We start from the raw sequence: 25,834 nt of genomic DNA on the forward strand, positions 1-25,834 counted from the left end.
CTAATATGACTATTTCTTTTCTTTGAATAGGAATTCTGAACAAGTTAGACTGGATTTCCAAAAAGAACCGACATGACAAGAAATAACATAAGCGTGCATGCTTAATATGTTTGACCTGTTGAAAATGCCATTGCTTTAACACTATGCCGATGATTAATAGTTATCGACAATTTCCCCGTTTTAAGTGTACTACTAACAAAAAAGGACGCGCTTTTTCAACTGAAAGTGAGAGGTACATTTAAACCTACAACGAACACCTTTATTTGAGGAGAACTTCCCCTCCTCCACTCCCTGCTCTTTACTCTAAATTTTAATAGTGGGTTTAAAATAATTTCCAATCCTGTGCAACTACTCTTGTCTTTAAGCAGTAGAGGAGGACAGCCATCCCTTCTGCTGAAACCGCACTAAAAAATTATTTATTTTTATTGCTTATTGTCTCCTTTTGATGCTTTTTTAGAAAAAGCAGTTCATATTACTTTCTTCCGTTCCATGTTTTTCTAAATATGTGACAAAATTGGAGGACGAACACACCGATGGGTGTCATCTCAAAATTTTAATTAGAGAATTCTAGCTATCAGGGATAGGGTATTAATATCCTCTACGAATTGTATTTTCATTCGTAGTTGAAACGTTTAATCGTAAAAAATTGTGTCTACCCAAAAATTTCTAGATTGGAAGCCACAAATGACTTTCGTTTGTGGATAAAGGGAGGATGGCAATATCAAAACAAGGTCTGATAAGTTGATCTGGGACTTCAAGAAGCTCAAATATTCGGAGTTTTAGTTCACTGTGGGCTAGCAATCTGTGCAAATTGGTGCACATTGTATTCGTTCGATCTCTTTAAATCTGACAGAATTAAGTGTTTACGCAACGGGTTTAAACGATAACGTAAAACAATGAGGTAGTTTCGTAATAACTAGTGTCAACTATGGTATTTTAATCCTGAGAAGTTACGGATAGCTTTATAATACCAACTAGATTATGTAAGATATTGTTCCAAGTTTTCATCCGTCACGATGTCTACGATTGAAAAGGACAAAGTTCAACTGGCTACAAGTCAATTTAGTCCCTTCTTTCGATATTGTTTTGTAGTTGTTGTTTTTTCAACTCTGAGGAATAGCGTTTGGTCGTGTGATAACTGATTGCGTTCTTACTTGAACATGCCGTTTCAAAAACTTCGATAGACCGACAACTTCATCATTTAACCGATAGTGAAGAAACAAGCACAAACGAGAATGTATAACAATTCGATAGTTTCGTAATAATGAATAGAATGTCATCTATGGACATAGATCTCTGAAGTATATATACACATTTTTAACATACCTATTTACATAAAAATAAATACTTTACTTTTTTTCTAGATTCTGCTTGTTGCCCTTTATGTCTCAACAGTATTGGCCAAAGCAAATAATCCAAAGGAACCAGCTATTGATTTTCAAAATATGAAAAGAGGGTTGGTTAACAGCTAATAGATGGGGTTCTTCCTTCGGCGATCCTAGTTACAGGCTGAGAAGAGAAGCTCCTGCCGAAGAAGATCTGAAAGGAGCAGAAACTCATCACTATAGTTATTATCCTTATCAATATTATAGTCATTATTACCCTACATACAGTTATGCATATCCATAATATGGATACGCACCGTACAGCTATGGTCACAGACGGTATTGAGGCTAGAGAGAAGAAAGTTTTAAGTTACAAAAGTTTTTTATGTAATTTATTTTTAAATTAAAGGTTTTTTCATCCAATTAGTATTATTTTAGCTGTTTATTCTATTCTTGATTAGGCTATTAGTATTAGAGCTGTATTTCTTTTTGCACATCAAATTTATAGAAAGAAGGTATTGTTTTCAAATTAGTGTAAAAAGGAAAATCAAACAAACGCATCTGCTGCCCATTACAATCCTCCCTGGTAAGTCCTGTAAAGAAATTCTAGGTAGATATATCTACCAAGCTTTTGATAAATATATTAAGCTGCTAAATTTATCCTTAGAATTTACATGCATTTGGTCCCACCACAAGCCATAAGCAACACTAAATGCCAATCAAAGGCATTCAGAGACCATGTTCTATCGTTACCTTATTAAAATATCCTTTCTGTTCACCGTACTAATTAAACATTATTTCCCAAAAGAGGCAAGTAAAACTTATATAAACAAAAATTATTACGAAAGATTTATCAAACCCAAAAGAAACAGAAATTAAAATGAATAGTCACATTTGCTGAACTTACTGCATATAAGCAGATGAGTTATAACCAATTTTTTCAAAAGTCATAAAAAATTTTCAGTTAGAGAATGTGTACTTATTAGTGACAATAACTATTAGGGTATTAATGTCCAATACGATTTGCTTTTCAGTCGCAGTTGAACGTTTTGGTAGTGAGGAATTGTGTCTTCCGTAAAATTTCTAAATTTGAAGTAATAAAAGGCTTTTCTGTGGATGAGGGGAGGGGAAATTATAAGACAAGGTCTGATTTGTTGATTTGGGACTTCAAAAAGTTCAAATATTCGGAATTTTAGGGCTGTCGAGCAGGTTCCACTCCTCCTGTCTTCGTTCGTAAATAATCCCAACCCTGTTTATATTGAAAAAGAAAAGATTCTAGTCTGTTTTATGCCATTTTCTGAGCCAAATACTATTCCAACCAAATTCTATTTCATTTACATTCAAGAATTGGCGTAAGCCTAGAAATTGGTCTATGAAAATGGAAACATGTTGAGAAAGAATTGTTACTTCACAATAAGCGAAAAATTGTTGTTTTAAATTTGAATATTTTACCATTATATTTAACCCTCCTCTCCCATAAATTGCAAATATATAGCCAAAATTCTAGGCTATATTCCCTATGTGTTTTTCCGTTTCTTGATTTCGTCAGTGTGGATTCAATTTAGGCTACGACTAACCATGTTGAAAAAACATTGACGCATTGAAAAATCCAGGTAAAATATTCAGTTTTTGCTACATATTTGCACTTTAAGGGTCAATATAAATTGGTAAGTGGTAAAACAAAGTGGAAGAACACTCAAAATGTGTTAACTATATCAATACTATGAATTAAGAATTGCTTTCGTAACATCTTCTTATACCCAAAAATTTGCTGTCTGTTAATTTCAAAGTCGCAACACTTCAATTCAATTAATTTCAAAGTCGCTTCAAGTTTAACCACGCCAATCCCAGTACTGCCTAGAAGAGGTGTTAAATCACAAAGTATGGAGGTGGGCACAAAAGGATCTTTGAATTTCGAGGACGGGGGTGGGAAATTCGGCGAGTTAATTTTTTTCTGATTGTACAAAAAGGATTGATCAATAAAAATATCTCCCAGAATCGTCGCTTATGACATTATATTATATCCAAGCATTTTTTTAAGGAAGGGGAGTAAACGGTTAAACTGGAGGGGGACTAAAAAAGTTGATAAAAGACTAATGTCGGGCAAAATATTTCCTGGATATAGTGTAGCAATAATTTTACTGTCCTCCCATTATTTCTATAACGCATTCCCTAGCTAATAATGTCTTATTTTAAAATAACTTCTTATAACCTTTATCATATTTCCTTTTCAACATAATATTTTTCTATTATTTGTGTATCTATACAATCATTTTTTTTTCTTTGTAGCTGTCAAATATATGACTAAACAAAAACCAAAATACTGTCTACAACCTGTAATGCATTGTCTTTTTGTTTTCTTAGGTTCACAAAAGAAGAAATGTTGTATGAAAATAAGAGTATATTATACGTTACGTCCTGCTCTACTAATGCTGGTCAACAAAACTGTAAAAACTACTATTTTTTGACAGGGGAAACATAGTGATAATGAGAAAATTGTTTTCTTGAAAGCTAAATTTTTAAAAGGGGCTATTTTCAACATAAAACATTGGAAAAGTAGCCTACTTCTTTCACAAATAGGGCTAAAAAAATTACTGCTTTAATCAAAAGGTCCTAAAATAGTACTTTGGTACTACCCGTGGCACTACCTGCTTGAGAGGTGAGGGAGCACCAATTTTATGTATAGTGTTGGATATTATATTCAGTGCAATAGCGCTGCCTAAGTAAAGACCAATTTTGGCACAATGTATAATTTTTTTCTGATCAAGGCACTTTATATAGAAGGAATCACAGTAGAAACTTTGAAAGGAGCTTATTTGACTGGAAATAAAAAATTCTAGTGTCTTTTTTGGGAGCCACATATTCTTTTAAAGGAGCTAATCCGATTAGAAATTAAAAGTTCTAGTAACCTTTTTAAGAGTCAAAACTAATTTGAGGGTAAGCAGTCCTCTTTCCAAGCCCAAGAATTTTCCGAACACATCCAACCAAAATTTTGTGATATCCATTTTGTTCAGCATAGTTGAACAGTCCAGTAGCTATGTCTCCAGGGATATTGGGCACGTCAACCCGTAGTTCCAAATGACCATAAACTCTGGTGTTTATGCACTTTTCTAGCACACGAGAAATAACAGGTAAGACCGAGATAGGCCAATAATTTCCAAGATCATTCTTGTTACCGCCTTTAAAAAAAGGGGTAATCTTAGCAGTTTTGAAGCAATCAGGAAACGTTCCTCGTTTCAAGCACAAATTAATGAGGGAAGTAAGAATATCAGCAACATTAGGAAACGCTATTTTTAACACCAGAAGATTGAGTGAATCACTACCTGCCGATGTTTTTTTCATCCCAAAGATAATTTTCTCTAGTTCATCACGAGAGAAGGGTCTCACATACATAGAAATATCAATTGGAGTCTTAATAAGAAACTCCAAGGGAGGATCATCATCAGAAGATATTATACGGGAAGATAAATCTACGCCAATATTAGCAAAATGTTTGGAAACAGGATTACATATCTCTTCAGGTTTCTTCGTTGGTAGGCCATTCTGCATTACTACTTCAACGGGAATCATAGAGTTCTCTGTCGATATCGCACTTTTAATTATTTTCCATGTTTTTGCAGGGTTACCACAAGTCTCAGTGAATTTATCTACGAAATATTTTTTTTTCTTACATTTCTCAGTAATTTATTCAGGGCATTTCTATTATTTTTATAAATTCTTAAGCAAGTCGGATCATTTCCATTATTTATGGAATTCTTATAAAGTTTATCTCTTTTATTGATACAGCGCAATAAGTTAGGCGACATACATGGTTTCTTAGGATTATTTTTCCTTGATGGCTAACGAACCATTATACATGTTTTTGTCACTAACAAAATTAGTTTATCGTAAAAACTTTGAAAACTCGTATTTATATCATCCGTAGGGTCCTATCAAATTATTCCAATCGATTTAAGCAATTGCCTGCTTAAATTTTTGAAGGTTACTCTAGCTAAACACATGCATTTGACTCTTATGAATTATTGGTGCTGGCTTTTGGGGAATACAGAGATCAAATCTTGTTGAAATCCCAAAATGATAGGATACATTATCATTATTAATAACTGTTAATAACTGTTGGATAACTGTTGTATTATTAACTGTTGGAGCTGAAAAAACAAATTTGAAAAAATGTTGTCAATTAGCTTTGATGACGAGGTTCTTACTCGTGTGCATATATTAATAGTTGGAAACAAACCATAGGACATACAAAGCTGTTAAAAAATCCACAGAAACACTCGCATCAAGCTCGTTAAGGTCAATATTAAAATCCCTACGCCCCCAAAATCTACATTAGAAGCTTCCAGAGCATTAAGACAGCAAATGCTCCGGGAATCATGATCATAATTATCCATTGTCATTAAATTCAAAAATAACCCCGGTACATGGTTTCAATAAAATAACAAACAGACACAAAAAAGAAAAACAAACTGAAAAACAAAAATAATCCACTTGAAAACACTAATAAGGAAAAGAACAGGCGATGAAAATATTGCCTGTAACCCATTCATGTATAAAGCTCAAGCTCTTAGCGCAACGGCTAACAACTTAGTAATAAACAAAAAACCCAACATCATAGGTTCACTTGAAAACTAACTTAACAAAACTTCAATAGGACTTAATCAACCAAAAAAAAAACAAATTACGGTATCAACAGACCCTTTGCATTGTACCAAATTACTTTATCTACAGTGTTATTTTTTTTTTACAAATAACAGGGGGTAAGGTAGGGGGTACCCATCATTCAACTCTTTTATCCACTAGGCATTTACAGATACCCAGGAGTTCCCTGCGCACAATACGCACACGAGGCGTAACTTCCTCACCAAAAAAAACATTCTTATAAATGTTGAACTGTTTTCCTTTAAGTTTTTTCGCATTTTTCAAAAGAGAAAAACGAACCTGAGTATAGTCCACTTTAATTTTAACAAACTTTTTAGAGCACTGAACAACACTAAAAGACGACAAGTTTTCTCTATCAAATGATAAGCCATGCACCAACACATCCGAAATCAGAGACTCAGCATCCTCGATAGGTACTTCATTTAAGCCCTAAAATAATTAAACAAGAAAAAAACAAGTTTTTTTTAAATGAAAGTAAGGAGCAACATTAAAACTTAAAACGAACAGACATTACTCCGTGTATGAAAGGGGCTTTTCCTCCTCAACGCCCCGCTCATTACGCTAAAGTTTGACTCTTTCACTTAACTCCGCCTTTTAAAACAGTAAAGGAACTTTAGCAAAAGAGCGGGGCGTTGAGGAGGAAAAGCCCCTTTCATATACGGAGTAATTTTTGTTCGTCTTTTAGTGTTGCTCCTTACTTTCTTTTAAAAAAACACTTGTTTATTTTTTGTTTAATTTCTAGACGTTTTTTTGAGTAATGCATGTTTTGATCTTGGTTCTCCGCACATAAATAATTAAAACGAAATTTGCATATTTTTTTTTTTTTTTGGCTAAATGGATTTTTCATATTTTTAACGGAAAATTTTGAGAAAAAAGGAGCGAGGTAGGAGGCATAGTTGCCCTCCGGTTTCTTATTACTTAAAAGACATTAACTTTAAATTTTTTACGAATGTTTTCATAAGTAAAAAATATACGTAACTTACGAATTAACTTACGTAGCGAACTTCTGTATTCGTAGGTTTTTATTGCGTATATGAGGGGGCTCACCCCTCGTCGATACCTCGCTCTTCACACTAAAGCTTAAATTTTGTCCCAATTCCTTAAGAATGAACCCCTGAATCACAAAGGCCGTAGTTCTAATAAGTAGTTCTAATTACCAAAAATACTTTAGCGTAGAGAGCGAGGTATTACGAGGAGGTAAACCCCTCATATGAATTATAATGTCTGTTCGTTTTCAGTTTTAATGCTGCTCCTTATTTTCAATAGAAAAAACTTTTCATATTTAATTTTTCATTGTTTTTTTTAAATAATGCTAGAAAATCCTGCGCCCCCTCCGTTGAAATTCGCTTCCCCCGTGATAAGTTCATCCATGAAAAGATCCTCCCACGCAACCCTTTCCCTCAACTCCCCATCCCAACCAAAAAAATCCCCCTGAAAACGTCTGTACACTTCTCAGTAACCATTACTATATGTAAACACAGGTCAAAGTTTGTAACTTGCAGCCCCTCCCACGGGAACTGCAGGGGAGTAAGTCGTGGCCAAAGACATAGCTATTAGGTTTTTCGACTGTGGTGAATAAAATGGCTATCTCAAAATTTTGATCCGGTGACTCTGGAGAAAAATGAGCGTGGGAGGGGGCCTAGGTGCCCTCCAGTTTTTTTTGTCACTTAAAAAGGGCACTAGAACTTTTAATTTCCGTTAGAATGAGTCCTTTCGTGGCATTCTAGGACCACTGAGTCGATACAATCACCCCTGGAAAAAAAAACAAAAAAAACAACAACAAATAAACACGCGTCCGTGATTTGTCTTCTGGCAAAAAATACGAAATTCCACGTTTTTTGAGACTTCCACAATAGGGTTCTCTGATACGCTGAATCTGATGGTGTAATTTTCGTTAAGATCGTATGACTTTTAGGGGGTTTTTTCCCCTATTTTCTAAAATGAGGCAAATTTTCTCAGGCTCGTAACATTTGATAGGTAAGACTAATCTTGATGAAACTTATATATTTAAAATCAGCATTAAATTGCAATTCTTTTGATGTAACTATTTCTTCTTTGATGTAACTTCTATTTTTTAGAGTTTCGGTTACTATTGAGCCGGGTCATTCCTTACTACAGTTTGTTACCACGAACTGTTTGATAAGTTGCACATTTTTTGCGATTTTCTTCAATAAAAGATTGACTTACTACTGAATTTATTTCATCCTTACATTTCTCAATTATCTCCGATTGGCCCTCCACAATATTCTTCAAAACCAGAAGTTCAGATTTAACTGTTACAAGTTCGTTTTTAAGCACATTATTTTTATTTTCTATCGATGTAACACGATTGGTTAATGCACATATATCAGATTTTATCTCCAAGACATTATGTTGGAGTGCCTGAATTTTTGTACTTATGAACTGCACCATTTCCAGTATTTTAATAAAATTTTCAGCATTTGTTCTCTGACAATCAGTGTGAACGCTACCATCAGAAATTATTTGTCGAATTCATCACAGGGTCCGATAATTCCCCTTCAATTCGGTTACGTTTACCGCTGCCTTTCTTTCCCGTATTAATGGTATTAAATAAGACTATTCGCCTACCTCTATATGAACTATATTTCCCCCACGCTAGTTCCCAGCGTGCAATGTATATATGCGTTAAAAGGTTACGTCTTATATCCAAATAAATAACTTTCTTAAAACAGAAAATGCTGGCCAAAAAATACAGGATGCAGGAAACTCCTTCTTATTCAATTATCAATTAAAGTTATGTCAAGCTATCACGAGTATTCACAGAGTCAAAAACATTACATAGCATTCGATGCGTTAGGTTAAATGCAGTCAAACAAGTTCACTCATTGACTGCTGAATGAAAACTGAAATTTGGCTTCCAACGTTTCCAAGTCTTAGCTTTTGTTTTCTTCGAAAGCGTCTTCAGTATTTCTGAGTATTCCTTTGATACATACGTTAGGTGGTACTTTCCTTAGATTTGGAAGTACCTATAATCTATTCCTTGGAATCCCTCTTGATGGGAATCGATCTTACAAATTCTTCATTAATGCTTGAAAGGTTAAGACTACCAGGAATCTTGGCATTTTAGGTAAGAAGAAACATACATTCTCTAGATCGATCTTACGTCTTATGTTATCTACCTTGATGCAGTCAGATATTTATTACTACCCTATCACTTGGATATTTACTTTCAAGTCGAATTTACAGAATTTAGCGTCACTCCAAGAGAAAGCAAGATTTGTTCTGGCTCCCTCTGTTAAAATAAATTCTTCCCTTCGTCAAAACAATCTATCTCCTCTGTCAAAATGAACTTGTCCCTCCATCAAATTAAAATAATCCTGCCATCTAAACAAACTCATGCCTCCATCCTTCATCCTCCGATCAAAATAATCTCAACCCTTGTTCACTCATCTCTCTATCAAAACAAACCAGAGACTTTATCAAAACAAACTCATTTCTCCACCATTATAACCTCTATCAAACTCAGCCCTTTTCCCTCTTTCCAAACAAACCCATCCGTCTATCAAACCAAACTCATTCCTCCATCTCTTATCCCTCCATCAAGAAAAACTTATCTTTCAGTGTGCAATCCCTACATCCCTCGTCCCCCATCAAAAATGAATCCCTCCATTCCTCATCCTTCCATCAAGTAGAGGAACCATTTTTTTTTATGGAGGGATGGTGCAGGGATGAATTGGTTTGTTTTTATGGAGGGATGAGGAATTGAAGGCTGACCGGTGAATTTATTTAACGGAAGGATGAGGAATGAATAGATTAGATTATTTTGGTGGAGGGATTACGCATGAAATATAAGTTCATTTTGACGGAGGGATTAAATATGAAAGGACGACGCATTAGTATAAGTTGATGGATGGATTATGGAAGAAGGGATGAGTTAGTTATGATGGAGGGATGAGAGATGAATTTCTTTTCAAGAAGTGATGACAGATGAGTTTGTTTTGATAGAAGAATGGAGAGATGAGTCTATTTTGACGGAGGGATGACGGATAAAGCTAAGAGTTTGTCTTGGTTGAGGGATGGAAGTATTAGGGATTAGTTCGTTTTGATAGAAGAAGTAGGGATGGAAGATGAGATGGTTTTGATTGAGGGATAGAGTTTTTTTTCTATTGAAGATCATTAACATTTGGCAGTTCTCACGGAATACTTACAAACAATACCCCAGCGTTTTTTTGATCCGTCACTAATTAAAAGTTTATTGACTGTTGTAGGATCAACTGGTTTAGACTCATATATAGAAACATCTAGTCACCGCTCAAGCTCCTGAATAACGCTGGATTTCAAATTGAATTCGGCTGAAAAATCACTCCGTTTTATTATTTATAATTGTTCATTTATTTCACAAAGAAAAACATATATTTATATAGATATACAAAAAACAGGTAAATATTATTTTGAAAAGGATAAGTGGTATAACTTATAAGAATTTATTTTAAAAGAAGACATTATAAGACATGCAAAACGTTATTGAAACAGTAGGAGGGAGATTCGGGGCCCACCCTCTTCCTGAAATTCTAGGTTAAAAATTAACTCTCTTAGAATCCGAGATCTTAAAACCAGAAGTTACATAGGATATCGCTATTTGTCTTGTTGACGAACGCTTTACAAAATATTCATAACGATATATAGCCCGATAGGTCTAATACAATTATTTCTACACTATGCCCGGGAAATGTTTTTCTTGACATTTGTCCTTACATTTTATCAATCCCTTCTAGTTTAGCCGTTTACCCTATCCTAGAACCTGAATATAATCTAACGTCATGCGAAAAAGTTATTTCTATTGTTATTCGGCATTAGGAACAGCTGCTAGTTAGAGATTAAATAAAAAAAAAACATGCTTTTTTAAATGAAAGTAAGGAGCGACATTAAAACTTAAAACGAACAGAAATTACTCCGTATATGAAAGGGGCTTTTCCTTCTCAACCCCCCGCTCTTTACGCTAAAGTTTGACTCTTTCTCTTAACTCTACATTTTAAAACAGTAAAAAACTTTAGCGTAAAGAGCGGGGGGTTGAGAAGGAAAAGCCCCTTTCATATACGGAGTAATTTCTGTTCATTTTAAGTTTTAATGTCGCTCCTTACTTTCATTTAAAAAAACTTTTTTTTTTATTTAATTTCTGAACGTTTTTGAATCAATGCATGTTTTGATTTTGGCTCTCCACAGCAGGGCTTCCACTTCTAGGGAGATTACCCCATTTTAGGGGAAAATCACTTCTTTTAGGGACACTTATTTTGAATCTAGGGATTCAGGGAAATCTGGGGTAAAGTAAGGGTTTTTAGGGATCTTCAGGGAAAATTCGAATTTTTCAAACGAAGGCTGACAAAGTCTTATAGATTGCAGATTATGCTCAGTCTTCTTGAAAATACTTATGTCGCAACATTGGCTTATATTGCAAAGATCAGCGTCAAATTTCAAAGAAAAAGCTAAAGCGTGGAATGACATTCATTAGGAAGGGACGACTTTAATCCCTTGGATCTTCATTCATTAGGTATTTAGTAATTTATTTTAGGTAGCCTAGTATTTAGTTTATTTTTAAGCATTGCCTTTGATTGGGTGTAAACTGCCCAACATAAAGAGTATTGGTTAGGCAGCAATTGTAGAATAGGAGCATGCAACCTATGCACTTAGCATTAGGGATTCCTTCAATCTGCTGGTGACCTCTTTTTCCCGTGGTCATCTATCTGCAAATCCACAGGGGACTATCCAAATAAAGCACCAGCTGCCTTAGCCGGGAGCCTGGGCAGCACCAGCTGCCCATGGAGGTGACCTTAGGTTGATGGGTGAAAGGTCAGAAACTATAATTTTTCAATTCTAAAATTTATTTCAGTTTTATACATTCCCTTCTATAATTGTACAGCCTAGTTAAAGCACATCTGACCTCTTTAGGAGTAAAAAAGAAAAAGCAATTCTGTTACTTAAAAATGAATATTTTAATTGATTTTGTGACTACATCAATTTTAAACAGGTCAGAAGGGCTTAAATTTAATTATGAAGTAAGAAAATATGATTTAAACCATGAAAGAACAGTTTTTGACTTGATAATTGGCAGGTGTTGATGTTTCATCCTGACACAAAATGGCAATCTCCATTGCTTAGCTGAAAAAATAAGGCTCCAGCTACAATCTAATCATAGAAGAAAGTATACAAGACATTTACAGAAGTTGAAAGACTTATTTCTACCAAGTACAGTCCTGAGAGACACTGACCTAAGGTCACCCTCCTATACAACATGTGCAGACTGTGGCTTCTGTGTCAAAATTTAGGGACAGATGTTGGTGTTGGTGCAAACTGTGGCTTTTTTGCAGAAAAGTTGCAATCAATACTGTCTATAAAGGACCCTGCATTCTGTTAAAACTAGCTGTGAGTACCCTTATTTTTAATCTGATGATTCACACAATAATATTTAGTCTAGTCTTTTGTTCATGTCCACTTGCCTGCCACTTGCCATTTGGAATCATGTAAAATCTACAGTTTTGCCGTGGACTGCAGCAATGTGAAAGTAGCAAATTAAAGTATTTTTTAAAGCTAGGTTTACAGAGAAACTTCTTTTGTGTTGTTTTTGCTTAGGTTGGTCCCTCCTAGGTTAAAAGACATCAAAGCAAAGCTCTTCTAGTGAAGAAGTGGGTCACAAATTTCTTTCTCCATTTAAAGTGGTGTTCCAAATCTGAAGATACTTTACTTTGATACTTACCTTATTAATAAAGACAATTTAACTCTTTACTATTTATATCTACTGCACTAATGGAAAAACCTACGTTTTTGCTGGCGTGCAGTAGTAAAGGTTAACCATTTTCTAAACCAACCAACAAACAATATAATAAATAACTAATTATCATTTATCAAGCTAGGCATGCTTCATTTTTATTTTTGCAAACTAGTGTAATGCAACCATTGAAAATTTTCGGTCCATCCGTACTCCATACTGCAAACTTAAATTATACATGAGGTAATTTAAGTTAATTGAGGATATGCACCTTAATGCCCATGAGCATAGTTTAGCATGATCTAGTTATTGTGTACCCTTGTACAAGTATTTATAGAAATAGACTAGTTTTGATCACTAAAAAAACACTTTTTCTAGAGATCATTGACATGCAAAGTTCGTCTGAAAGCCAGTGTACTGACTCAGAGGAAGATAATCTTCAAATTGTATCTAGTCCCGAAAGACGACTGGATGACGAAGATGATGATGTTCCTGAAGTTCACCTCCTGGTGACTCCTCCAAAAAAAGCAGGGTTCAGGGCAGAATTCCCAAAAGAAAACATACGAGCAAAAGTTTGTTGACAAGTGGCTTCAGCTACCAATATGTAAAAATTGGATAGAGAAAAGAGTATCAAACAAGTCAAAGAAAAAGACTTTTGTACCATACTGTAAGTTCTGTTTGAAGTATGTGTATTGTGGGAAATCAGAGTTGACGAAGCATGCCCTGACCAAGCAGCATATAAAAGCAAGCAGTGAAATCAAGGCGAAGTCTGGCAGCATTGAAAAACTTCTGACTGTAGGCAGTCATTCCAAAGGAATTGAACAGCGCATCTGCATATTTTTGGCAGAACATAATATGCCATTACGTCTTGCAGACAGCTTGATTCCTCTCCTCAGAAAATTATCTTCCAAAGACCAGGCCCTGGCAGGGGTCACATTAGGTAAACAGAAAGCTACAAATATTTTGCTACAGAACTTTTCGTTGGTGCTACAGAACCAGTTAGTCGAGTTGCTCAAAACCACTTTTTTCTCTGTGATAATTGACGAAACCACTGATCGTACTATTGATAAACAGCTAGCTATCATGGTTGTATTTTTTAGCGAGAAGAATCTAAAACTTCATGTCGAAGTACTGGATATGGTTAAGTGTAGTGATGGATCGGCTGAGGGCCTGACTAACCGCATCAAGCAAGTCATTGAAGAAAACTCGATTCCCTGGCAAAATATTGTTGGATTTTGTGCAGATACAACTAACGTCATGTTTGGAGCCAACAGATCTGCTTCAACCCTCATGAAATCCATGGTGCCACACATCTTGAATGTGGAATGCTCATGCCATCTTATTCACTTATGCTCGTCATTTGCATGCTTGTCACTTCCCAAGACACTCGAAGACTTGGCGCAAAATATCTATGCCCACTTTTCCAGAAGCGCTTCCAGGCGAGAGAAGTTCGCCGAATTTCAGGAGTTCTTCTGATGCGAAGCACACCAAATTCTTGCTCTGGGACAGACCCGTTGGTTATCCCTTCAGGCTTGTGTGAAGAGGCTTATTGAACAACGGGTTGTTCTTATTCAGTATTTCGTAGAAACCACGTTTGAAGACCCAACTGCAACAAACGACCTTATCTTGTCGACATTACAAAGCAAGTTGACAAAGCCATACCTTGAATTCATGGACTACTCTCTTGGCCTCTCCAACGAATTCAGTACAGTTTTTCAATCCGAACTCCCACTTCTTCACTCCCTGAAGTTTAGTGTAAGCAAACTTGTGAATGATGTTGCGTCTAACTTCATGAAACTGGAATATATTCGCAGTGTTGGTTCGTTTACTGAACTGGATCCTTACCTTTCAAGTGAGTACCTGCCTTTAAACCAGACATATGTGGGAATAGCTGCAACAGATTCCATGCAAGAACTCGAGGATGCTCAAGAGCCAAGTGATAACATTGATCTCTTTTACCAGTCGTGTCGAAACTACTATATAGTCCTGATCAAGCAGATCAAAGACCGGTTCAAGTTTGAAGACGAAATTTATGGTATTTTGGCTTTAGTTGAACCAAGGAATGCAAGAAATTTGAACCCAAGATCTCTAAGGCCACTATTTGTGAGATTTCCTGTTCTAACAGAAAAGTGTTCCCTCCAGAAAACGGACGTAGAATGGAGGTCACAGGCAATGACTGATGTCACTGAGCTTCATTTGGGAGATGCCCTAGTTGAAGACCTGTCAGTTGAACAATACTGGAAGAAAATACTTGGTCTGAAGACTCGGAGTGGCGAAATTAAGTACCCGGAACTGCGGAAGTGCATTTCGCTGATATTCTCGTTACCTTTTAGCAACGTTCTAGCTGAACGTTTGTTCAGCCTCCTGAAATTGATCAAAACAGACATGAGAAATAGTCTCGAAAATATCACCCTAGTCTCACTGATCCGAGTCAATTACTGGTTGAAAAACGAAGATAAAACTTTTATCAACTGTCAGTATACCGAAAGCTGTCGCTGGCTTAGAGACGAAGGCAAACGCTACGTGCGATGAAGTGCTGGAGATGACACTTGTTTGAACTTTTTTATGTATTCTCGTTAGTGTAAAGATGTTATCATTATCTGAAGTAAAAAGATCTCAGTTTGAACTTTTGTATGTATTCTCGTTAGTGTAAATGATGTTATATGTTATCATTATCTGAAGTAAAAAGATCTCATGTAAATTCTCTGGAAATCTAGGGCAAAATATCCTTTTTCTAGGGAGAAAAATAGGGAGAAATCAGACCTAAACACGAGGAGTTTTAGGGAAAATTGGTATGAAAATAGGGAAAATTGAAATCGAAAAGTGGAAGCACTGCTCCACAGAGGAATAATTAAAACGAAATTTGTAAATTTATTTTTTTTGGCTAAATGGCTTTCTCATAATTTTGGTCGAATGATTTTGAGAAAAGAAGAGCGGGGGAGGAAACCTAGTTGCCCTCCGATTTTCCGTTAATTAAAAAGGCAACTAGAACTTAATTTTTTACGAAACTTTTTATACGTAAAAGATATACGTAACTTATAAATTAGCTTACGTAAAGAACTTTTGTATTCTCATGTTTTTATTACATATATGAGGGGGTCCGCCCCCTCGTCAGTACCTCGCTTTTTACACTAAAGCTTAAACTTTGTCCCAATTCATTAAGAATGACCCCTGAATCACAAAAGCCGCAGAATAAATATTTGAAATTACTAAAAATACTTTAGCGTAAAGAGCGAGGTATTAGGAGGAGGTGATCCCCTCATATGGGTGATAATTTCTGCTCGTTTTAAGTTTTAATGCTGCTGCTTACTTCCAGCTGAAAAAACTTTTTCATATTAATTTTTTTTTAAGTAATGCTAGTAAATCCTGCGCTCCCTTCATGGACATTTTCTTCCCCCATGACAAATTCCACGATGAAAAGTTCCCCCAGCATATCCCCCTCTTCTCAACCCCTGCCTCCAACCAAAAAATCATCCTGAAAACGCCTGTACACTTCCCAATAACCATTACTATATGTAAGCACTGGTCAAAGTTTTGAACTTGTATCCCCTCCCACGGGGACTGTGGGGGAGTAAGTCGTCCCCAAAGACATAGTTATAAGGTTTTTCGACTATGCTGAATAAAATGGCTATCTCAGAATTTTGATCCGTTGACTTTGGGAAAATAATTGGCGTGGGAGGGGGCCTAGGTGCCCTCCAATTTTTTTGTCACTTTAAAAGGGCACTAGAACTTTTCATCCGTTAGAATGAGCCCTTTCGCAACATTCTAGGACAACTGGGTCGATACAATCACCCCTGGGAAAAAAAACAAAAAAAAAACAAACAAATAAACACGCATCCGTGATCTGCCTTCTGGCAAAAAATATAAAATTCCACATTTTTGTAGATATGAGCTTGAAACTTCTACAGTAGGGTTCTCTGATACGCTGAATCTGATGATGTGATATTCGTTAAGATTCTATGACTTTTAGGGGGTGTTTCCCCCTATTTTCTAAAATAACGCAAATTTTCTCAGGCTCGTAACTTTTGATGGGTAAGACTAAACTTGATGAAACTTATATATTTAAAATCAGCATTAAAATTTGATTCTTTTGATGTAGCTATTGGTACCAAAATTCCATTTTTTAGAGTTTTGGTTACTATTGAGCCGGGTCGCTCCTTACTACAGTTCGTTACCACGATTGATAAGTAAGTTGAATTGAACAAAGTGACAGCTTGTTATGTTATTGTCTGAAGTCAAAAGTTAAATTGAAGCTTAAAGAAATTAAATACGGAGTAATTTGTGTTCGTTTTAAGTTTAAATGTCGCTCCTTACTTTCATTTCAAAAAACTTGTTTTTTTTATTTAATATCTGAAAGTTTTTGAATTAAAGCATGTCTGATTTTGGCTCTCCGTACATAAATTATTAAAATGAAATTTGCATATTAATTCTTTTTTTGGCTAAATGGCTTTCTCTTAGTTTTCATCAGACGATTTTGATAAATAAGGGGTGGGGACGGAGGCCTAGTTGCCCTCCAATTTTTGGTTACTTAAAAAGGCAACTAGATCTTTTGATTTTTAACGAACGTTTTTATTAGTAAAAAATATACGTAACTTAAGAATTAACTTACGTAACAAACTTTTATATTATTATATTTTTGATTATATATATGAGGGGGTTGGTCCCCTCGTTAATACCTCGCTCTTCACACTAAATCTTGTTTTGTCCCAATTCTTTAAGAATGACCCCTGAATCAGAAAGGCCGTTGAATAAATAGTTGAAATTACTTAAACAATTTTTAGTTTAAATAGCGAAGTATTTATCTCCTCCTAAATACCTCGCTCTTTATGCTAAAGTATTTTCAGAACCCCTCATATGCGTATTAATCTCTGTTTGTCTTAATGCTTCTCCTTACTTTCAATTGAAAAAAACTTTTTCATGTTTATATATACATTGTTTTTTTTTAATAGTAATGCTAGAAAATCCTGCGCAATTTCATTGAAATTCTCTTCCCCCATGAAATATTCCTCCAAGGAAAGATCCTCCCATATAGCCCCCTCCCCTGAAACCCACACACAAACCAAAAAAATGCCCCTGATAACGTCGGTACACTTCCCAGTAACCATTACTGTATGTAAACATTGGTCAAAGTTTGTAACTTGCAGCCCCTCCCCCAGGGACTGTGGGGGGTAAGTAATCCCCAAAGGTTTTCGACTATGCGGAACAAAATGGCTATCTCAAAATTTTGATCCATTGACTTTGGGAAAACAATGAGCGTGGGAGGGGGCCTAGGTGCCCTCCAATTTTTTTGGTCACTTAAAAAGGGCACTATAACTTTTCATTTCCGTTAGAATGAGCCCTCTTGTAACACTCTAGGACCACTTTGTTTATACGATGACCCCTGGGAAAAAAAACACAAAAAACGAACCAACAAATAAACACGCACCCGTGATTTGTCTCATGGCAAAAAATACGAAATTCCACATTTTTGTAGATTGGACCTTGAAATTTTTTCTATACGGTTCTCTGATACGCTGAATGCGATGGTGTGATTTTCGTTAAGATCCTATGACTTTTAGGGGGTTTTACCCCCTATTTTCCAAAATAAGGCAAATTTTCTCAGGCTCGCAACTTTTGATGACAAAGACTAAATTCGATGAAACTTATTTATTTAAATATATCCGTTTTTTAGAGTTTCGTTTACTATTGAGCCGGGTCGCTCCTTACTACAGTTCGTTACCACGAACTGTTTGATATGCCAACTTCAAAAATGACAGAAACTGTCAAAATAGGTTAATTTTTATGTATGGATAAGGCTATATCCAGGTATCAATCACGTAAATTGGAGAACGGGGTATTGCTTCTCGATTCTTTGTCCCGTTAGCTTTTGAAAGAAAACGATCTTGACAGATATTTTTTTTACATTCAGTGAAAAACATACAATTTTTACTCATGATTATTTAGAAACATGCCAGCTTCAAAAATGAAGGAAACTGTCAAAATCAGTTAATTTTTATGCATGGAAAAGGCTATATCCAGGCGTCAATCACACAAATTGAAGAACAGGCTATCGCTTCTCGATTATTTGTCCCGTTAGCTTTTGAAAGAAAACGAGTTTGAAAGATACTTTTTTTAAATGCACATTCAGTAAAAAAAATCCCCCCCCCCCTAGAGCTTGGATATAATCGTACATCATGAGAAAGATTTTAATTTTATTATTTTTTAGCAATATGAACAGCTGCTAGTTAGAAATATGCCAACTTCAAAAATGACAGAAACTGTCAAAATAAGTTAATTTTTATGCATGGAAAAGGCTATATCCAGGTGTCAATCACGTAAATCGGAGAGCGGGCTATCACTTCTCAATTTTTTGTGCCGTTAGCTTTTGAAAGGTCCTTTATTTAAAAAAATTGTATATTCAGTGAAAAAAACACCCTTCTCCCTATCCTAGAGCTTGGATATAATCTAACATCACGAGAAAGATTATAATTTTATTATTTTTTGGCATTAGGTATTTTTTGGACTTGCTCAGTACTGAACTAGCTTTCAAAGTGAGAACATCTCAAATAACTGGATTATACTGATTCAGGTTCAAATTAAGAGGATTTGGTTTTAATTAGATATTTATGAACTGTGAGTAAAACCGGTTTACTTTAGTGTGACTAAATTTATATTACTATATGAGCAGATTAGTGTATCTGATTTGATCTGAATTGAATAAATTTCATTTTTCGCTCGACTAAATTCAGTTAACGGGGGATAGTAAGGCAGCCCTTTGGCTTTGAAGATCTGAGTGTCCGTACCGCATAGACGTACTGTGTTGCAAGATTTTGATTCTGAGAAATAAAGAGTGGTGGAGGAGGCCTAGTCACCCTCCAATTTTTGGTTACTTAAAAAGGCAGCTAGAACTTTTAATTTTTTACGGACGTTTTTATTAGTAAACAATATACGTATCTTAGGAATTAATTTATGTACCGAACGTCTATATTCGTATGTTTTATTACGTATATAAGGAGGTTTGCCCCCTCGTCAAATATTACTCTTTAATTTTCCCAATTCCTTAAGAATGACCCCTGAAACCCAAAGGCCGTAAAATAAATAGTTAAAATTACTAAAATACTTTAGGGTAAATAGCGAGGTATTAGGAGTTGAGCCCCTAATATGCGTAATAATTTCTGTTCGTTTTAATTTTTAATGCTGTTTTTTAGTTTCAGTTGAAAAAACTGTTTCATATTTATTTTTTCATTTATTTTTTTAAATAATACTAGAAAATGATGTGCCCCCTTCATGAAAATTCTCTTCCCAAATGACAAATACCTCCATGGAAGGATCCTCCCACATAACCCCCTCCCCTCAACCCCTCCCTCCCCCCAAACCCAAAAAATTACCCTGAAAACGTCAGCACACTTCGCAGTGACCATTACTATGTGTAAACACTGGTCAAAGATTGTACCTTGTAGCCTCTCCTACGGGGACTGTGGGGGAGTAAGTCGTCCCCGTATCATATTTATTAGTTTTTTCGACTATCCTGAATAAAATGGCTATCTTAGAATTTTCATCCAGTGACTTTTGAAAAAAATGATCGTGAGAGGGGGCCTAGGTGCCCTCCAATTTTTTGGTCACATAAAAAGAGCACTAGAACGTTTAATTTTCGTTACAATGAGCCCTCTAGCGACATTCTCGGACCACTGGGCGATATGATCCCACCTGAAAAAAAAACAAAAAAAAACAAATAAACACACATCCGTGATGTGTTTTCTGGCGGAAAATAGAAAATTCCACATTTTATAAGAGCTTTAAACTTCTACATCAGTGATCTCCGATACGCTGAATCTGATGGTGTAATTTTGTTAAGATTCTATGACTTTTAGGGGGTGTTTCCTCCTATTTTCTAAAATAAGACATATTTTCCCAGACTCGTGGCTTTTGATCGGTAAAACTAAACTTGATGAAATTTATATGTTTAAAATCAGCAATAGAATGCGATTCTTTGATGTAACTATGTCAGAATTCCTTTTTTTAAGAGTTTCGGTTACTATTGAGCCGGGTTGCTCATTACTACTTTTCGGTACCATAAACTCTATGACAAGCATAGAATTGGAAATATTGAGAAGGAAACATGTTACGAAAACAATTCTTACTTCATACTATCCAGAAAAATTATAGTTAAGACATTTAGGATCCTCTTCCTCTCTATCCCCCCCCCCGACATGCCATAATATGCATATATATAACTAAAATTACATATTTCCCTGGATTTTGCCATGGACCATTCTTGTTTTAACCTGGTTTGCTGTAAATTGACTCAACAAAGACAAATTAAATGGACGGAAAATATTCGGGAATATAGCATACAATTTAGGCTATACATTTGTACATTAGGAGCTAAAAGGTATGGAGAATGTATTCAATACGTATTAACAACATTTTTTCTGCTTATTATGAAACAAGATTTATTTATTAACATAATTCCTTCTCAATAGCCCCATTTTTAAGCTTACACCAGTTTTGAATTTAAATAAATATAAATTTGATTAGAATAGTACGCCTATTTAGTTCGGAAGATGATATAAAACAAAACTAGTATCTAGTATCTTTTTTTTCAAATATGAATAGGCTTGGATTTGCTTTGGGACGAACACAAGAGGGAACAAGTTTTGGGCTCGTCAAGCTTAGAAATTATAAGGTATACACAATTCCGCACTATTCAAACTTTCAACTGCAAATGGAAAAAAAAAATCATTTAGGAAATTAACACTAATCTGGCTATTATTACTAATAGCTAAAACTTCTCTACCAGGAATTGTAATGTCATAAGCAATGGTATGTTGTTTCTTATTATCAACAGTACGAACAGCAGCTAGTTAGAAATATGCTAACGGCAAAAATGGCAAAACTGTCAAAATGAGGTAATTTTTGTTTGTAGAAAAGGTATCAATGACATAAATTGGAGAACGGGCTTTTCCTAAAACACATCCGAAGAGAACTTTGAAAAAGCTTCTATGTTGAGCATTGTTTCAACATTCAATAATTATGTCTTTGGGGATTTCAACCTCTCTATAGTCTTCAGGACCATTCGTTTATTGTTTACATATAGTTTTTGTTATTGAGAAAAGTATTTCATTTTGAACTCAACTTTTCAAAAAGACGAAGAGTATTCAGATGAGTTCTTAAGAGAATGTTGATGTAGAGTGTTGAAATGAATCAAAACACGTTATATGTGTGCGGATTCTCAAAAGGGTTTAATTCAGGAATTATTCAGTGCATTAATTCGGAACTTTCAGGAAATAAGGGAGGTGATCAAAAAGGCAATATTTGTATGCTACCACTACGACCTGGAACTACCACCACTACTAGAGCTACCACTAACACTATCACACCACTCCATTTACAATATTGAGGGAAAATTTGAACTAAATCAAAAGACTTTACGTGCATGTACATTGTCAAAAGAGCGTATCATGAGAATTGATTTGGGCATTAAGCTGTAATATTTGATAGGATGGTCACAGCCACCATTATTTTAACTTTAAAGCCACACCAGAGAGTTTAGTAACGCGATCCAACGGTCAGAAAGATTCTACAATTTTTTTACCGCACTAATAATACCTTGAAAAGTGTACTAATTTTGGACGAGGTTAGGGCCAACAGTTAGACTCAAGGTGCCACGATTTATGTCTATGATATGAATATTTTTTCTATATAACTTGGTTGGAGCAACAAAAAAAAAATCAAGTTCAAGTTCTTCCAAGTAATGAATGGTAAGTAAATAACGATCCTTGTGAATAACGAAAATATAAGAGCCAAACTATTGATAACATTCGATCAAGGAATCAGCTTTTTTTGTGATCCTGAATTTTTATTTTTTATTAGTAATTAATAAAACTATTAGTGCACAAAAAATAATATAGCCTTAAACCTTAAATTACCTTAAATCGCACTGGCCGGCGAATAAGGTTGGGTGAACATCCTGTAGATTCGCCGGTTGAGTGATGGAGGTGGAAGTGCGTTGTCTAGTTCCGTTGAGTAACTAGGTAACCGTTGAGTAACCGTTGAATTATAGAAAACAACTTTATTAAGGGGCCATTTCAGTAAAAATATATCGTAAACTTTAATCTAATTATTGTATCTTGTCTTAATTTTCATAGTATCCTTTTTTGAATGATTGAACTCTATAAACGGAAAGAATATCTTCTAAAAGTGCAGAAATGGTATTATTTACATATATCAATGGATTACTAAACTATTTTAACTGCTATTTTCGCATGCTGACCAATGTTCTGCGTTGACCAGATACCAGTCTCCTGATTTGATGCTTTAAGCCGGGAGTGCAACGTGTGGTTGGGGGGCGAATCATCCGACACTTCGCCTGTTGTTCCCCTAGATTTATCCAGATATCCAATTAAAGCTGAGTCGGCTCTGGCTGAGCTTACAGGGTCGCACCATTGACCCCCGATCCAATTCAAATAAGCAATAAACAATCTGAAATATATTTTTGTCCGTTTGCTTTGTTCAATGCCTTTGTCATTGTAAGCTACAATTGTTTATTACATAGTTTCTTTTAATATTTTTCTTTTATTGAAAAAAAAATTTCCAATCACGATATGAAAATAAAAAAGGCTCTAAATTTAAAATGCTGGCTAATAGTTTTCAAGTAGAGAGACCCCCAAAGAAAAAAAAATACGCTTTCTGCATACTATTTTTCAAAGAATTTTGTCTATACGTTTATCGTGATTTATACTTTGTCGTGAGACAAGACGCGTTTTAATTTTAGAAACCAATTAAACTTAGAAATAAAAATTCATGTTGATAAATTTTTGCAAGAATTTTCGTCGGAAATATATCTGCCTCGATTGTCCTTAAAGAGCTGTTTTGGGTGGATGAGAGGGTGAAAATGAGAAGAAAACATTGGTTTTGGCTTTCGTTAGTGTCTTGAAGAAGCTACACTTTGGTTTTCCATTTACTCGGAATATCGTTTTCCTTTCGACCGCTTTTTAGTCATCGCAAAAGAGTGGCAAAGTCCCTCCGCAGGATTTAATGAAAATGTCATACTTCAAGTTAGTTCGATCAATAGTACCTTGTCCTTAGAATAGTTGTGTAAAATTTTTGCTGATTTGGAAGATGTTACTTTGTTTCATAAATTTGATGTTTAAAAAGAAAGACTGCTCTAATGCAAATAATCAAAAATAGAATAAGGAGAAAAAATAAAACCAATGAGTTCTAACAATATTTAATTTACAAATAAATTACATACAAAACTTTAGAAACTTAAATAATTTCTTCTCCTCAGCCCCAATACCGTCTGTAACCATAGCCGTACGGTGCATATCCGTATGATGGATATGCATAACCATATGAAGGATAGTAATGACCATAATAACGGTAAGGATAATAACTATAATGATGAGTTTCTGCTCCTTTCAGATCTTCTTCGACAGGTGCGTCCATTTCAGATGCTTCTCTTCTCAGCCTGTAACTAGGATCGTCCAAGGAAGGACCATATTCCTGTTTAGAATCCTGCCATCCTCCTTGACCTGTTAACCCCCTTTTGAAATCTTCGATTTCAGGAGATGTTTCCTTTGGATAATTTGGTTCTGCTAATGCTGCGATGATAACAAGAGAAACGATCAGAATCTAGAATAAAAGTAATTACTTATCCAACAGTTCGTAGTAACAAACTGTAAGAAAGGAGCGACCCGGCTCAATAGAAACCAAAACCCTAAAAAACAGAATTTTGATAGCAATAGATATATCAAGAGAATGGGCTAATTATGCTGATTCCCATTATATAAGTTTCATCAGGTTCAGTCTTATGTATAAAAAGCAACGGGTCTGAGGAAATTAATCTGATTTACGGAAGAAGAGGGAAAGTCCCCCTAGAAGTCATAGAATTTCAATGAAAATCACACCATCATACTATGCATATCAAAGAACACTACTGTAAAGGTTTCAAGCTCTTATCTGCAAAAATGCTGAATTTTGTAATTTTTGCCAGAAGAAAGATCACGGATGCGTGTTTATTTATTTTTTTCCCAGGAGTGATCGCATTGAACCAGTGGGCCTATAACATCGGACAAGGGCTCATTCTAACGAAAATGAAAAGTTCTAGAGCCCTTTCTAAGTGACCATTAGAATTGAGGCAACTAGGTCCCCTCCCACGCCCCTTTCGTTTCCCAAAATCACCAGATCCAAATTTTTAGGTAGCTATTTTGTTCATCATAGTTGAAAGGCCCATTAACTATGTATTTGTAGATAACATGAACCCTCCCCCACATCCCCAGGGGAAATATCTTTAAGCTATAAAAATTGTCCATTGTTTACGTATAGTATTTGTTATTGGGAAGTATTTATACATTTTATGGTAGGGAGGGGAGGACAAATTTTCTGCTACAGGGATTTCGCACGAGGAGAGTTTTCTATGAATACGGAAGTTTCCAGGGGGTGAGCTTTTTGCACTAGGGGGTTTTGCCAGAATTCCGCATTGGGGGATTTTGCCAGAATTCCTTTACAAACTTTCTTTATATGTCTTGTTTTCGCTTTACTCTTTTAATTTTAAGCGTGGAGATGTTAAGGGTAATTTTCTGGGATAAATTTTCACCATGATTGAATAGTCCAGAGTATATTTCCGTAGGGAGGAGAATTTTCCAGAGGGGATGGAGACAGATATCCTGGGGCTATTTAAAAAACGATCAGAGATTAAATAAAAAAAGTTTGTTCAACTGAAAGTAAGGAGCAACATTAAAACTTAAAACGAACAGAAATTACTATGTAAATAAGGGGTGTCGTCCCCTCCTCAACACCACCCTCTTTACATTAAAGTTTAAATTTTGTTCTAATTCTTTAGAAACGACTCATGAAACACAATGGCTATTTAATTAGAACCATAAGTAGCTTTTTTTAAGGTGCCTAAAACTTTGGCGAGAAGAGCGAGGCTTTGAGGAGGGGCGACCAACCTCACATACATAATACTTTCTATTCGTTTTAAATTTTAATGTTGCTTACTTTCAGTTGAAAATATTTTTTTTTATTTATTCTAAATGGATGTTTATATGTTAAAATATGTAATTTTTTTCTTTTTAGGAAATACAAGAACCAACAGGAAACTATTGAATTAGATATAATTATTAGCTAACGTTTCGTTCAT

The 25,834-nt window shown here is 35.2% G+C and overlaps 2 protein-coding genes and 1 long non-coding RNA gene across 4 annotated transcripts in view; 2 read left to right on the forward strand and 1 right to left on the reverse strand.

The window, feature by feature from the left end:
* The window catches only part of LOC136032137 (uncharacterized), a 50,585-nt gene extending 49,097 nt beyond the window's left edge, over positions 1–1,488 (forward strand). The window contains exon 5 of the long non-coding RNA XR_010618656.1: positions 1,365–1,488. This is a non-coding gene — a long non-coding RNA (uncharacterized LOC136032137). The remainder of the gene's footprint in view (positions 1–1,364) is intronic.
* Positions 1,489–8,848: 7,360 nt separating this feature from the next.
* LOC136032128 (uncharacterized) overlaps positions 8,849–25,834 on the forward strand; it is a 112,589-nt gene continuing 95,603 nt past the window's right edge. Inside the window, exon 1 of the transcript XR_010618651.1 lies at positions 8,849–9,075. The gene's annotated coding sequence lies outside the window, so the exon portion shown is untranslated. The remainder of the gene's footprint in view (positions 9,076–25,834) is intronic.
* The window catches only part of LOC136032127 (uncharacterized), a 54,048-nt gene continuing 52,118 nt past the window's right edge, over positions 23,905–25,834 (reverse strand). For both annotated transcript variants that reach the window (XM_065712301.1, XM_065712299.1), the window contains exon 2: positions 23,905–24,324. In XM_065712301.1, the coding sequence (XP_065568373.1) occupies positions 23,977–24,324 (348 nt within the window). In that variant the 3' untranslated portion in view covers positions 23,905–23,976. The remainder of the gene's footprint in view (positions 24,325–25,834) is intronic.

The sequence above is a fragment of the Artemia franciscana genome, chromosome 10 (genome assembly GCF_032884065.1).
Source record: "Artemia franciscana chromosome 10, ASM3288406v1, whole genome shotgun sequence".
In the NCBI taxonomy this organism is placed as follows: Eukaryota; Metazoa; Arthropoda; class Branchiopoda; order Anostraca; family Artemiidae; genus Artemia; species Artemia franciscana.